We start from the raw sequence: 14,245 nt of genomic DNA, 5'->3' as shown, positions 1-14,245 counted from the left end.
AGCACCTTAGGCTCTCTGAGCAAGTGCTGTGTTTAAATTGCTGGTGCACGGAGCATACTAAAATACACTCTTGAAACAGCTATAGCTGTTTCTAGAAGCACTTTTGCTAATACATGTATATAACAAAAATGCTTTGATTCAAAACCGAAATGCACCTGTGTACATTTCAATTTTGGTTGGAATGTCCCTTTAAAGAAAAGAGGGGAACCTACATTTCTTAAAGCTGCTCCTATAGAAAGAAATAGATCCCAATAGAAAGATACCTCCCATCATAATGGTGCTTAATTGATGGACTGAGTTGGTCCCTATGAGATCCGAACCTGCAACCCAAAGGTTTGAACATTTATTGCAGTACTGTAGTCAGTCACATAACCAACTGAGAAATTTCACCAGAGAGAATATTTATGTCCTGTAGACAATATATTTCTTGAATGATAAACTTTAAAAAATGTCTATGACTCTTCAGTAGATCTAATAAATATATATTAAGGCCAAGTATTTGATCTTTTCTTTTTCCCATCACAGTCAAGTGCCATATTTATTCAATAATATTTTTAACATATATTAAAGATGTTACATATCTGGTTGCTTTCATTTTTACCATCAGTTCCATTTATGTTCCTAAGAGCTGAAAAATGGGTCTTTGCAATTACCTCCCTTGTTAACTTTATTACAGAATTCATTATTTCTAAGGACATTGAAGTAAGATATTTTCTCTTCTTTCATATAGGTTCTCATGGGTTCGTGGCAATATAAGCCAAATGATCTCACAGATAATTGGAGCGTCATTCTGTTGGCATTGGAGAAACCCTTCGTTTTCAGATGTACGTTAACAAAACCTTTAAAGAATACACCCATTCTTCCATCTTATTCCTCTGTTGATTTTTACCTTTTGCATGTCATTTATTTAAATAAAAAGAGCAGAAAATTATAGAGCAAGGTTAGGGTAAAGAACCGGCGGGAGCTGATCAACAGAATAGGAAGAGCTGAAAGAGACAGACAGGAAGTAGGCAGTCAAGACAGGAAGTGATGCGTAAACAAGCGCAAAAACTAAGAACAAAAACCAGGAACAAAAATAAAAAAGCAGCAAAATTATAGATTATATATTACAATACAAAAAATACTTACAAACATTACACAGTAATACTCTGAGCACCTGCGAGGTTTATCATCTCATTGGTTGAATAATAAAGCTTTATCTCTGAGCACCATAGTGAAAATTTGTTCACAGACTTTTTTCCCCATTGGTTTAAGGGATTTTTTTTGTATCCCATGTTTTGTGTGCAAGGGAAAAGGGGGCTTCGTCACAAATTTTATTATTTTTTTAAATAATATTTAAAACTTTAATTTATCCACAGAGGAAAATATAGAGTCCTGAATTCAGGCATTTGTTTTGCGTTCTTTTTAAATACGGCAGAGAGAAAAGAATGGGAGACAGCACAAGGGTAGAAAATAGGTCTCTCTGTGGGGTTAGAAAAAAAAGTGGCTTATATCGTCCTTAAATATGTATATTATTAATGGCATGAGAATGTGGACATCATTTTTTTTTCTCCTGTGTGTGAACGCTGAGTTTAAAAATAAAAAATAAAAATAAAGCCTCAAATAATTCTAGCTAAGAGTCTATGATAAAATCTTTCTTTGGTCATCTGAGGATCCACCCAGTTTTATTGGTCATTGTCACATTTCGACCGGGGGCTCTTTTGGTCTCTTGTTCCGCCTCGTCGGTTGGGCGCACAATTCTGCTCCTCATCAGCTGATCTTCTTGAATACTGGTGTACGGGGGTACAGGGAAGGGGGGCTTCTCCTTTTTATTCTCAGAAGGGATAGCATTGGATGGGGTTATGTTTTTATTTTGGATACGCCTCAGCCCAGAAAACATACAGGTCCCACCTCGAAGCCAAATTTCTGGTTGGGTTCTCCAAAGTCCATGAACATAGCGTCTGTCAAAGGCAGCTGTTCCACTAGAGGGGTATGCACTTCTAATACTGTCCTGTCTGTTCCCTTTCTCGTCTGCAAGAAAATCAACATTGGGTGTTAAATAAGTGGCTTAGGCAGACCCTTAAAGGGATACTAAACTCACATTTTTTCTTTCATGTTTCAGATAGAGCAGCAATTTTTTGCAACTTTGTAATTTACTCCTATTATCAATTATTCTTCGTTCTCTTGCTATCATTAATTGAAAGCAGGAATCTAAGCTTAGGAGCCGGCTCATTTCTGGCTAAATGTAACCACCAATCAGCAAGCGCTATCCAGGGTTCTGAACCAATAATGGGCTGGCTCCTAAACTTAGATTCCTGCTTTTTAAAATAAAGATTCCAAAAGAACAAAGAAAAATTGATAAAAGGAGTAAATTAGAAAGTTGCTTAAAATTGCATGCTCTATCTGAATAAAATAAGATCTTGTTTAACGAGATCTTAAATTTTATTAAGTGGACCTACGTCTACAGTGCTCTGCGCAACTTACCGCACAGCCATCTCTTAGAGCCTTGATGTAGGGGCTAGTCTCGAAGGAAAGGTCCTCATCGTTAGAACCCATAAAGTGAAGGGCCTTTTGGTAGCTGTCAGACTGGGCGTGGTGCCAGGCTGAGGAACGGTGGCAGTGATATGTGAAGTTCTGATGGGCGGACACACTCAGCAGACGTAGGAAGGTCAGTTGTACCACGCCGATAGGGTTACTGTCCGAATCAATGTAAGAGAACTGCAGGGAAAGAACAGGAGGTTGTGAGGAATATAATGCAGAAGATATATGAAGAAATTCGGGTGAAGACCAATGTAGAGCACAGAAGATATCTTAGGGATAAATCGTATAAAAGCGAAGAGACAGACATCAAGGGATGAGGAACAAAAAACAGACATAAAAAGGGAAAGGTAAAGCATAGAGAAGTTAAATTGCAAATGAAGAGCTATAATTTATGACTAAAAGAAACAATTCATTACAGGGTGATAAAATCCTCTCATTCATTAGAGCTCGTCATTTTATCACTAGCGACTCTGTACATGTATGAGGTTAAACACATAGTTAAAATGATGTTCGGGAGCTGAAACTGCCACTGAGCTGATCAGTAGTGGTGGTCAGTGCTCACTGGGTTAACTGCAGTTTCCAGCTGCTCCTGAGCCTACCTAGGTATTCAACAAATTAGATAAGTAAATTCATTTAGATTTTACTATCCCTTTAAAAACATACTCTACAGTGATTTCTTACAGCAGTACACAAGCTCATTTATATCTGGCCTTTGAAAGGCAACAGCAAATTAGACAAGGTAAAGATACTCATTGGCGATTACAAGGGGTAGTTTAAATTCCTTAAAATATTTACTTTGTATGCAGATTGTTGCTGTGCTTAACCCCTTGAGTGCTAATGATGGCTTGAGAGCAATCTGGGGGCTGCCATCTACACCCACCCCGGCGATCTGGCCTGTATAGTGACAGGCATCGTCGGGGCTTGACGTTTTGCACGGTGACATCACGTGCAACGACGTGATGATGTCACTGCGTAACTTTATTTAAAATTAACACTGACAAGTATAGGGAGAAGAGGGCATGCTGCTTAGAAGCCTGTATCTTAGGAATCTAAGCAGAACCCCAAGACCCACCGTTGGAAAGGTAATCGCCTAACCTTTCCAACGGTTTAAGTCTTGGGGATCTGTAAAAAAAAAAAAGTAAAAAAAAACATATTTAAAAAAATAAAAAAAAATAAAAAACAGTTTAGCATCGAGGTGGGAAATGGCTTAGCACCCAAAGGAAATTTGCAGTAATTAAAGGGATGGTAAAGTCAAAATGAAACTGAGGGATACCCAGTAAATAGCCCTGACAAGTTAGCCGGAGACCGGATATGGAACAATTTTCACACAAGCGGATAATATTTAAAGGTATAGTATAAGATAAGGGAATAAACCCAAGTCAGTTAAACAAATAATATATAAAGTATTAAGGAGCTCAGTTCTAAGGCTAAGTTATAGGACATATGTGGAACAATTTTCACACATAGAGGTTGAATACAGCATTTGATACTATCTAGTATTCATATTGATACATGATTGTTACATGCAGGCCTCCATTTGTGCCGTTTTTAACTTTGTGCGCTATTTATGTTGTCCATCTCCTACGGATTTTTATTTTTATATCATTAAAAGTTATATTTTATGTTGTAGGGGCCCTTACCCTCCCTACTTTCTTTAAGCGAGTGCTGTAACTTGTGCTTTCTTTTCATTCTATTTACTCATTATTATTAGAACATAGCATCCTCCACGAACCCTCTTTTGTGGATCTAAATAGGTCTCTTGTGTCACACACACTTACCCCCTTTTTTTCATTTAATAAATGGAGCCAAATGCCCTTAAATTCCTCTCACCTTGTTACCAGCTCTGAATTTGCTGTACCAGCTTGCTTTCTTCTCTGAGCTCCATGATGACATCTTAACCTAAATAAAATATAGAAATAAAAATAAAGAAACCATTTGGTCAGCAATATCAAAGACCAACCATAGCAGACCCTCTACTTTACCTTCTCAATAGATTTGCTGGGGAAGATACATGATTCGCCGCCTGCTGTGAAGTTACAGAAGACCTTGAAGGAGTCTCGCGTGCAACCCTGGTTGGGATCGATCCAGTATTCACCTATGAGAAACAGAGTACACGTTATACTGTGTGTGACTGATAACATAAACACTAACATCTATACACTCAAAATTATTGTGTCCTATGTTTTTACCTTGTGGGATCTCACAGCTATGATTTATGTATTAGACTTTTTTAATGTCCATCTTGAATTTTGGACAAGAACAGATTTTATATATTTGAGATTATATACAATGTTCATGTAATACATATGTGCTGGGGGATTGCACATGGATTTATTAATCCTGTTTAACCTTTTAACGCCGTTAGGACATTGTATTCCATCCGAATATTGCTGGCCTTTAGCGCCGAAGGATGGAATACAACATCCTAACCGCTTGCCTTTCCTGAAGCCACTGGCGCTTCCCTGATGGGATTGCGGTCTGGAGGGCGTGCCTAGCATCATAGGGACGCCCCCCTGACGCAATTCCATCATTGAAATCTCATGATCACGTGCACAATCGTAAGATTTCAATTTGTTTACATTGTAACAATTGTTCCGATGGAGACACGTTAACCCTGGCGCAAAAAGGTTAATACTAAAGATGGAGGAATGTGTAAAAAATTAACATCTGTTTAGTAGAACAAAAAGTTACACGAATATTTGTTTGTACCAATGAAAAACCCACAAACTTTGTTAAACAAATATTATTTTTCGGTTTTCAAATGTTACATTCATGTTTTAATGTAAACTCAAAATGAAATTTTCATGATTCTGAAAGAGCAATCAATTTGAAAATGTCCAATTTGATTCTATTTTAAAATGTACTTCTGTAGACACCTGAGCCTACTTAAGTATGCTATTTAACTGGTGATAGATACCAAGGGAACAAAGCAAATTTGATAATATAAATTAAAAAAAAAATTCAAATTGCGTGCTCTATCTGAATCATGAAGTTTAAATTTGAGTTGCATCTCTCTTTAAAAATTACATAAAATACCCCTTCTGTCATGCTTTTGAAAAATAAATCAATGTGTTAAAATTATTGGAGGGTTTTTGCATGTAAAAAGATTCAGTTAAAATGTTTAAATTGGTACTGAAATAAATATGTGTGTGCAGTTGATACTTGGATAATTATTTGTTATTCATTGGCTGATATAAACCTTGTTCAATAGTTCCATTGGTGGAGAGAGAAAGGTATTTTTTACAGCACGTGATCATTTATTTTAAAAAAGATTAAAAAATAATATATTTAATACTCTTATAGATGCGGCAAAGAAAAAATAAATATTGTTTTTTTTTACTTTAACTCTAACCAGCTAAATCTAAATGCAATTAATAAAATAAAATTTACATTCTTGTTGTATGTACTTATTTATTTTTAAGACAAGATTGTAAGCTTTGAAATTGAGGACCACTGATGCCTCCTTTAAATTATTTTTATTTTTTTTGCTATCAGAATATTTGATTCTACATTTAGTTGATCATTTTTCCGCCATGAGGTACAGAGTTTAGTAAACCACAAAGGTTTCTCTTTTCGGTGTCTTCCAGTAGTTTTGTAGAAAATATTTTAAACATTTGGAAGATTAAAAGAAAAGGCAGAATGTTTATGCTGATAAAATTATTCAAAAAGTGTTTGGGTTTTGAAAGGTTAAAAATCATTTTCAACTGTTTCTCCAAAAGATATAACAACTAAGCTTGGTTTTTTCATATTTGCTCATTATTATTTGAGTTTGTCTCATACATAAGCAACCAAAAGAGTAAAATGGAGAAATCAGATGCAATCTCCTGAATTGCATGCCTAGAGGAAACCAACTACACCTCACTGATGAGTCCCAGAAAGGCAGAAATGTAAGCCAGGGGTTGGTTGTTTTCCTTTGTTCAAAAGAGAATATCCTGGTATTTCAGAAATGGGCTCTTTTTGAGGTCATGGTCAAACTGATTTATTACAAAATATTTCTCCTGTGTAAAGGCATTGTGAGTCCATACCCAGCTTTGTTCATTTTTAGTGGAGTGCAACACTCTTTTCTTTATGCATGATAACAACCAACCAAGTAATCTATCAATCAAAACCTTTATATTTTTTATAACTATACTCACCATCAGGAAGCTCGGGATGACATAGATGAAGATCTTGGCATGTCCTGGCAGGGTGTTCCTTAGTTCCCATTGGTGTTCGCATTAACTCTATATCCTTCTTCAAAGCATTAAGTGACCCATATATTTCCTCCATGCCATCGGTGTAATCCCCAGCAGGTTCATCTGACATAATCTGGCTGGCATCAATTGAACGCTTGTTTTTCTTGGGCATCTGGAAGGGTAGAGGCTGGATAACCTCACCAGGTGGACCCTTTATAAAGGATGCAGAAAAAAAATAAGTAAATATATATGGACAATTCATTCATCTACTCAAGTTTGTGAGTTTTATGTGAGAAGGTACATAAATTCACAAGATACAGAAATCCACAAAAGCACATAGCATATCATTACAGAGGTACTCTTGGTTCCTAAGTGACATAACTATTGAGATTATATTATAGAACCACAAATTATAGCTATAATATGAAATACTTACTGGAGGTCCAGCAGCACCTGGAACACCCTTTTGACCCTTTGGTCCAGCTTGTCCCTATATGACAGAGAATAGAGGAAAGTAGGTTGTCAACATATATATATTATTAATACTGCAAGTGACAGAGCTTCTTACTCAATCAAAGATGAAAAAACAGAAATAGTGGTAGATAACATATTTTTCCCAGGGTTATAGAGATAGGAGGGGTGATACACATAGGTATGGGACAAGAATAGATATAAATTTATTTTTTTCTCATTATTTGACATTACTGATATGACACAAAGAACTATGTATTTATACTGAGCTTCCTTTTTTCAAAGAAAACTGGCAACCCTAGGATTATCAGATATGGACCTACTGACATTATTAGCACATAATGTATCTCTCTGGGTGATATAAGCAGGATACTTACTGACGCTCCTTTAGCTCCTTTAGGACCTGGTGAACCCTGGAAAAATAAAGTTTTATGAAACAAAATGTTAATTAGATCAGTGATAAAAAAACAGAATTTATACTAAGTTGCTTTTTTAAAACTAAAATCTCCTGTGTGAAGCTGGTTTTTTTTAACATGTGTGTGTGTATACACGTTTATATGTATATATATATATATATATATATATATATATATATATATATATATATATATATACATATATATATATATATATATATGTATGTATATACCTATATACATATATAAATACATAAATACACATGTATACATATGAATAATTTATTTTTTATCAGATCGTGTATATATGAGTGTAATAGTATATTTTAATGTATTTATGTTGTGTTTGGTGCAACATTTTTTGAAGCCCTAACTCATTACGCAAGGTCTTCACTTGCACGGATCCAATGAGCGCAAATTTAGATTGCCCTTGTGGGTATGCATTTTACTTTCAACTTGTAATATAAGAACAAGTTAACTTGGGAGTGATATTGAAATATCATATCCACTAACTTTACCTCTCCATTTGTAATCTAGCCCTCAGTGTTTTATGTCCCTTTAAAACAGATAAATCCTTTTAATTAAAAGGGACATGAAACCCAAAATTGTTCTTTCATTATTCAGAGAGAACATACAATTTTAAGCAACTTTCCAATTTACTTCTATTATCAAATTTGTTTCTTTCTCTTGGTTTCCTGAAGGAGCAGCAATGCACTACTGGGAGCTAGCTGAACACATCAGTTGAGCCAATGACAAGAGACACATGTGTGTAGTCACCAATCACCAGCTAGCTCCCAAATACCAAGAGAACAAAGTAAAATTTAAAATAGAAGTGAACTTAAGTGTCTTAAAATTGCATGTCCTATGTGCATCATACAAGTTTAATTTTGACTTTCCTATACTTTTAAAGGGACAGTCTAGTCAAAATTAGACTTTCATGTTACAGATAGAGCATGTAATTTTAAACAACTTTTCAATTTACTTTCATCATCAAATTTGCTTTGTTCTATTGGTATATTGAAGGCCGCCTCTTATCTGAATGCATTTTACAGTTTTTCACAGCTAGAGGGTGTTATTTCATGTGTACAATAGAGCTAACATTGTGCTCATTTCCGTGGAATTATTTATGAGTTAGCACTGATTGGCTAAAATGCAAGTCTGTCAAAAGAACTGAAATAAGGGGGCAGTCTGCAGAGGCTTAGATACAAGATAATCACAGAGATAAAAAGTATATTAATATAACTGTGTTTTCTGTGCAAAACTGGGGAATGGGTATTAAAGGGATTATCTATCTTTTTAAACAATAACATTTTAGCAGACTGTCCTTTTAATAGTCTACTATATGGAAGTGGATTTTTTTGCACACTTAACTGAGTATTATTTAAAGAATAACTTATTCACTCTTGAGAAAATGCTCTCAACTTAGTAAACATATATAAGTTAATAGAAAGTAAAGGCTGAAGTCATAGCATTGGTTAAACAAGAAGAACGTCAGAGAAAGGATTTGGGAGACCCCATGAGAGAAAACAATATCAGGTAATAAAGAGTGTAAAAGGCCACAAACAGAGAGAAAAGAATAAAGAGTATTAAAAAGGGGCAAAGAATAATAAGAGGGTTGCAAGAATGGGTGGAAAAATAACTTACAGGAGGACCAGCAGTTCCACCTGGGCCAATAGGACCTGTGACACCAGGAATACCCTGTAGGAGACATGATTAGAGAACACTAAGATATGGATTTGCTGCTATAGGGTAGGTGTATTACTCCATAAACTCATCATACTTTGTTATATGCACAAATATCTATATGTTAGAAATCAGTATCTGCTACTTCTGTAGAGGAAATTCTATTTAAACATCATAAAAACTGAACCTTGTAACCGAGTTGTATAATCTACCTGTGTTTAATCCATGCAAAGTACCGCTCACATGCCGCAGAGAACTGCTGTTCACAAGTGAAAATGGCTGATAACCCAATCAGCAGCGGTAGTCACAAAAGACATTCTAAGCAATTGCAACAGCTGATTGGCTCAAAAACTGTTTCCACTCAGCAACAACAGTTCTCTGCGGCTCATAAGCATTATTTTGCAAGGGATTGATACATAGGGGCCGTATTATCAAGCTCCGAATGGAGCTTGATACCCGCTGCTCCATAACTTGTTCGCCTGCTCTAATACTGCGGACATAAATCCGCCCAATCCTATACGATCAGGTTGATTGAGATCCCCTGCTAGTGGCCGATTGGCTGCGAATCTGCATGGGGCGGCATTGCACAAGCAGTTCACAAGAACTACTTGTGCAATGATAAATGCCATTTATCGATGTGTGGTGGACATGATACGCTACATCGTATCATGTCCGCTCGCACTTTCATAAATCAGCCCCATAGACTTGCAGGGTCACTAGTACTAAAATGACGTACTCTAACAAATACACCATGCCATTTTTTTCCCACTTTCAAAATGTCAAAACATGGTAACGTACATATATATATAAAAGGAACAAACATATATATATATAAATATAGTCAGTCTATCTGTCTGTTTATCTATTTATCTATCTATCAACATAATGTTCTTGATAATGTTGGCACTGGTATTTTCACATCTATTTAGAGTTCCTCACCGTCTCTCCTTTCTGTCCCACTGAGCCATGTGGTCCTGGCATACCCCTGTCTCCCTTTTCTCCTTGTTCTCCAGTTGGTCCAATAAGTCCAAGAAGACCAGGATGACCCTGAATGAAAGAGAAAACAGAAAGTAATCATCCAATAGTGTTGTGATGTCTACCCCCAAAAAATTCCCATGGTATTATGGGCAAATATTCTTCAGTATGTGTGTATTAAATAGTCCCTTGTGGGCACATATTAAAACAGGGGTGAAACTTAGAACAAACCTTTGCTAGTCTACTAAGAAGAGGGCAATGGCAACATTTGGGGATTGAGAAAGGTAGTGAAAAGGATGAAATAGACAGCCCACATAATACAGTATATGGAGTCACATGGCAGAGTTTGTGCTGCCCTTCACAGCTTAACAGGGGTGCTACACATGGGTTTGGAGGTGCATAGCACCCCCTTAGAATGGCCACTAGAAGAGGGTCGCACATTTTTTTGACACAGTTATGGAGGTAATTTTTTTATTTGATAAAAAGAAAAAATTGTAGAGAGAATGAAGAAGATAAAAGTAGCTTAAAAACAAAAATGGTGGGAAAGTGGGCATAGAGAAAATGGTGAGACAAAAGAAAAAGAAATGGAAGATGGAGAAAACATCAAAGAAAAAGAGAAGGGTGGTCATATGTTGGTAGGGTTGAGATAACATATGGAGGTGTATTTTAAAATGGATGCAATAGATACAGGTAATGGGGTTAATAGGGTGTATAGTACCATAGGGAGGAACATGTGAGAAGTAAGTCCAATTGCTTTATTGACCTAGTAACAAGCTGGGAAAAATTTGAACCGAAATTGTTACAGCAGAAGAATGAGGGACGATGGGGAGATGTTGCAAATAGTCAGGGGAAGAAAAGAAAAAGACAGAAGGTCATAAGATGGTGATGCGTGTAACACTCCTACCTTTTCTCCTTTAGATCCAGTATCTCCCTTCAAACCTGGCAGTCCGGGTGGTCCCTTTAAAATAAGATAGCTTAGTGTATTTGCATACGATGACACATGGCTGATCATACATCATACAAGTTATTTCACACTTACCATAGGTCCAGGGGGTCCAGCCTGTCCTGTAGCTCCAGGACGACCTTGTTCACCCTACAAACAATGGCAACAATAAGAGATCCAATAGAGCCATTCTACAAATAACATATCTAACAATTGTCCTACTTCTATAGATATTGTACAGAAGATTTAGTTACTCACCACAGCTCCTGGGAGCCCTCTCAATCCGTCAGTACCCTGTTTGCCTTGAGTTCCTTGAGGTCCAACAGCACCAGTCTTACCAGCAGCACCTAGAGCACCTTGTTCACCCTGAAACAGATAAAGTTTTGGGGTTTTAGGAGACAAGTCACATGGCATTATTATTTTATTAGATTATAGTTTCTAGGCTCTTTTAATATAAGTATGCATCAATTTTTAGATTGTAAGTTTTTGGGTCAGACACACCAACAGTTACCTTGGATCCCTTCTCTCCTTGACGACCTTCTGGACCAGCAGGTCCGGCAGGACCCTATAAAAAAGTAGAGGTATTTAAGATATTGCACAAGGTTATACCACAAAAGGAGTTCCTATTACATATGCATTTCTTAATAATGATTACAAACTATATACATATATACTGCGGATATTTTAGGTTAGCAAAATATTAAGGATCCTGCACCCACATTTAGTAATGTTTGGTGTATGGTAGCAAAGGTGTCTACTGCAATCTCCTTACATATCAAAGTAACAAAAGACCGCTAGGTGCAAACCAACCTTTATTTAAGCTTTGGGTCAACAGACAGCTGGTATTGGAAAGTCTATTGTTGCTTTGATATGACAGGAAAGACCATACAGGCCTGTTAAATGTAGGAAGGCCACGGTGTCTTTCACTGAAGAAAAAACACAACTTAGAGATCATAGGTCTGAGTGACAGAGAAATTAACAGGGGATTAAGAATATAACATTGAGTTTAAAAGGACACTAAAACCTTATTTTTTCTTTCATGATTCAGATAGAGAATGCAATTTTAAGCAACTTTCTAATTTACTCCTATTATCAATTTTGCTTTGTTCTCTTGGTATCTTTATTTGAAATGCAGGAATTAAAGCTTAGGAGCTGGCCCATTTTTGGTTCAGCACCTGGGTAGCGCTTGCTGATTGGCGGCTTCATTTAGCAAGCGTTACCCAGGTGCTGAACTGAAAATGTGCCTGCTGCTAAGCTTGCATTACTGCTTTTTCGAATACAGATACCAAGAGAACGATGACAAATTGATAATAGGAGTAAATTAGGAAGTTGCTTAAAAATGCATTCTCTATCTGAATCATGAAATAAAAAATTTGGGTTTAGTATCCTTTTAATTTGGTGATAGTTATATGAGTATTTTGCCATGTCATGAAAAGTGTGACAGACTATAAATGCTTAACCCTTTTGTGACAGCAGACATACCCTGTTAGGTCGGCTGTTGCACTGTGGGAGCCCGGATTTTGCAGACGGCAGAGCAACACCCTATTTTTATATGCCTCACCGCTTGAGACATGCGGAAATAGCAAGGTCTTATGGATGTCTGTGAGACAATCCCTCCCCCAGCCCTGAAAGCCCTTGCGACACCAGACGTACACGGTATAGCAGTCTTTAGCGAATGGGACATCAATTCACAAATAAAATACTTACTAATGCATTTCAGTTTCGGATAAAATTATTTTTCTAACACACGTACACTAGCAAAAATGCTATTGATTAAGCCCTATGCACCTGTATTCAAACACTGTGCCTACTCAGAGAGCATATATTTTGTTGGGGGATCAGTTTCCATCATCGCTGATGAAAGTTTGCCATCCCCTATTTTGTTTGAGCAGGTGCAGTTTTCTTTTTAAAGGAACAGACTACTCCAAAATTGTTATTGTTTAAAAATATAGATAATCCCTTTATTACGCATTCCCCAGTTTTGCATAACCAACACAGTTATATAAATACACTTATGACCTCTGTGATTACTTTGTATCTAAGCTTCTGCAGACTGCCCTCTTCTCTCAGTGCTATTTACAGACTTGCATTTTAGCCAATTAGTGCTGACTCATGAATAACCTCTGCAGGAGTAAGCATCTATATGGCACACATGAACTAGCAGTGTCTTGCTGTGAAAAGCTATACAATGCACAAAGATAAGAGGCTGTCTGTAGCGGCTTAGAAACCGGCAGACATTTAGAGGCTAAAAGGTTACAAATTGCATTAATATAACAATGTTGGCTGTGCAAAGCTGGGAAATGGGTAGTAAAGGCGTTATCTAGCTTTTAATTATTATTTTTTTAATAGACTGTCCCTTTAATAAGAATGCATGGGGCATATGTACATATGCACCATACACAATAAATGCTCTCACTTAACCTGTGAAAACATTTACTAAAAGCATTTTTACTAATACATGTGTATTGAGTCCTTCTTTTTAAAAATGAAATACATTAATTTGCATTTATATTATCAGTTGTATCTCCTTTTATATAAGGAATATGTCCGGTTATAGTAAATAAATCTGACGTAGGGATAGCAGGTCATGAAAACTGGGTATTGTGCTAAAGTAATTTTTGTATACGCAAGTTTATATCAGCATTGCAAAAGATCTGAGTGCAAATAGAAATTGTATAACAAACTAAAATTGTTCTTTTGTTAGTAAAGATTTGCAGGGATTTCCTATCAGGTACTTGGAAAGCCCCTTGAGTATATTTCATTACACCATTTTCAGTGTCTAATTTGGGAAAGATATGTGTGAGCTTGTGCTTTGATCAACTGGATTGCTGTGTAGCATATTGTTACTATGGGGCCGATATATCAAATGGCAGACGGACATGATTCGCTGTGCAATGCCGCCCCCTGCACATTCGCTAGCAGAGGGTGTCAATCATCCCGATCATATCTGATCACGATGATTGCAGTCCACCACCTAAAATGTGGCGGACGAGTTAAGGAGCAGCGGTCTTAAGAACATCCGCTCCTTAGTAAATATACCCAAAATCTGCAGTGATTTCTGC

The 14,245-nt window shown here is 36.6% G+C and overlaps 1 protein-coding gene across 7 annotated transcripts in view; it reads right to left on the bottom strand.

Annotated features, from left to right (window-relative positions):
- Nucleotides 1–498: 498 nt before the first annotated feature.
- Nucleotides 499–14,245, bottom strand: part of COL11A2 (collagen type XI alpha 2 chain) — a 156,800-nt gene continuing 143,053 nt past the window's right edge. For all 7 annotated transcript variants that reach the window (XM_053721915.1, XM_053721909.1, XM_053721910.1 and 4 more), the window contains 13 exons: nt 11,695–11,748; nt 11,442–11,549; nt 11,280–11,333; nt 11,145–11,198; nt 10,205–10,312; nt 9,227–9,280; nt 7,544–7,579; nt 7,132–7,185; nt 6,657–6,906; nt 4,503–4,615; nt 4,351–4,419; nt 2,464–2,697; nt 499–2,010 (listed from right to left, as the gene is read on the bottom strand). In XM_053721915.1, the coding sequence (XP_053577890.1) occupies nt 1,864–2,010; nt 2,464–2,697; nt 4,351–4,419; nt 4,503–4,615; nt 6,657–6,906; nt 7,132–7,185; nt 7,544–7,579; nt 9,227–9,280; nt 10,205–10,312; nt 11,145–11,198; nt 11,280–11,333; nt 11,442–11,549; nt 11,695–11,748 (1,335 nt within the window). In that variant the 3' untranslated portion in view covers nt 499–1,863. The remainder of the gene's footprint in view (nt 2,011–2,463; nt 2,698–4,350; nt 4,420–4,502; nt 4,616–6,656; nt 6,907–7,131; nt 7,186–7,543; nt 7,580–9,226; nt 9,281–10,204; nt 10,313–11,144; nt 11,199–11,279; nt 11,334–11,441; nt 11,550–11,694; nt 11,749–14,245) is intronic.

Source organism: Bombina bombina, chromosome 7, assembly GCF_027579735.1.
Source record: "Bombina bombina isolate aBomBom1 chromosome 7, aBomBom1.pri, whole genome shotgun sequence".
Lineage (NCBI taxonomy): Eukaryota > Metazoa > Chordata > Amphibia > Anura > Bombinatoridae > Bombina > Bombina bombina.
Note: the sequence above shows the minus strand (reverse complement) of the source record. Positions and strands in the feature narration are given on the sequence as shown.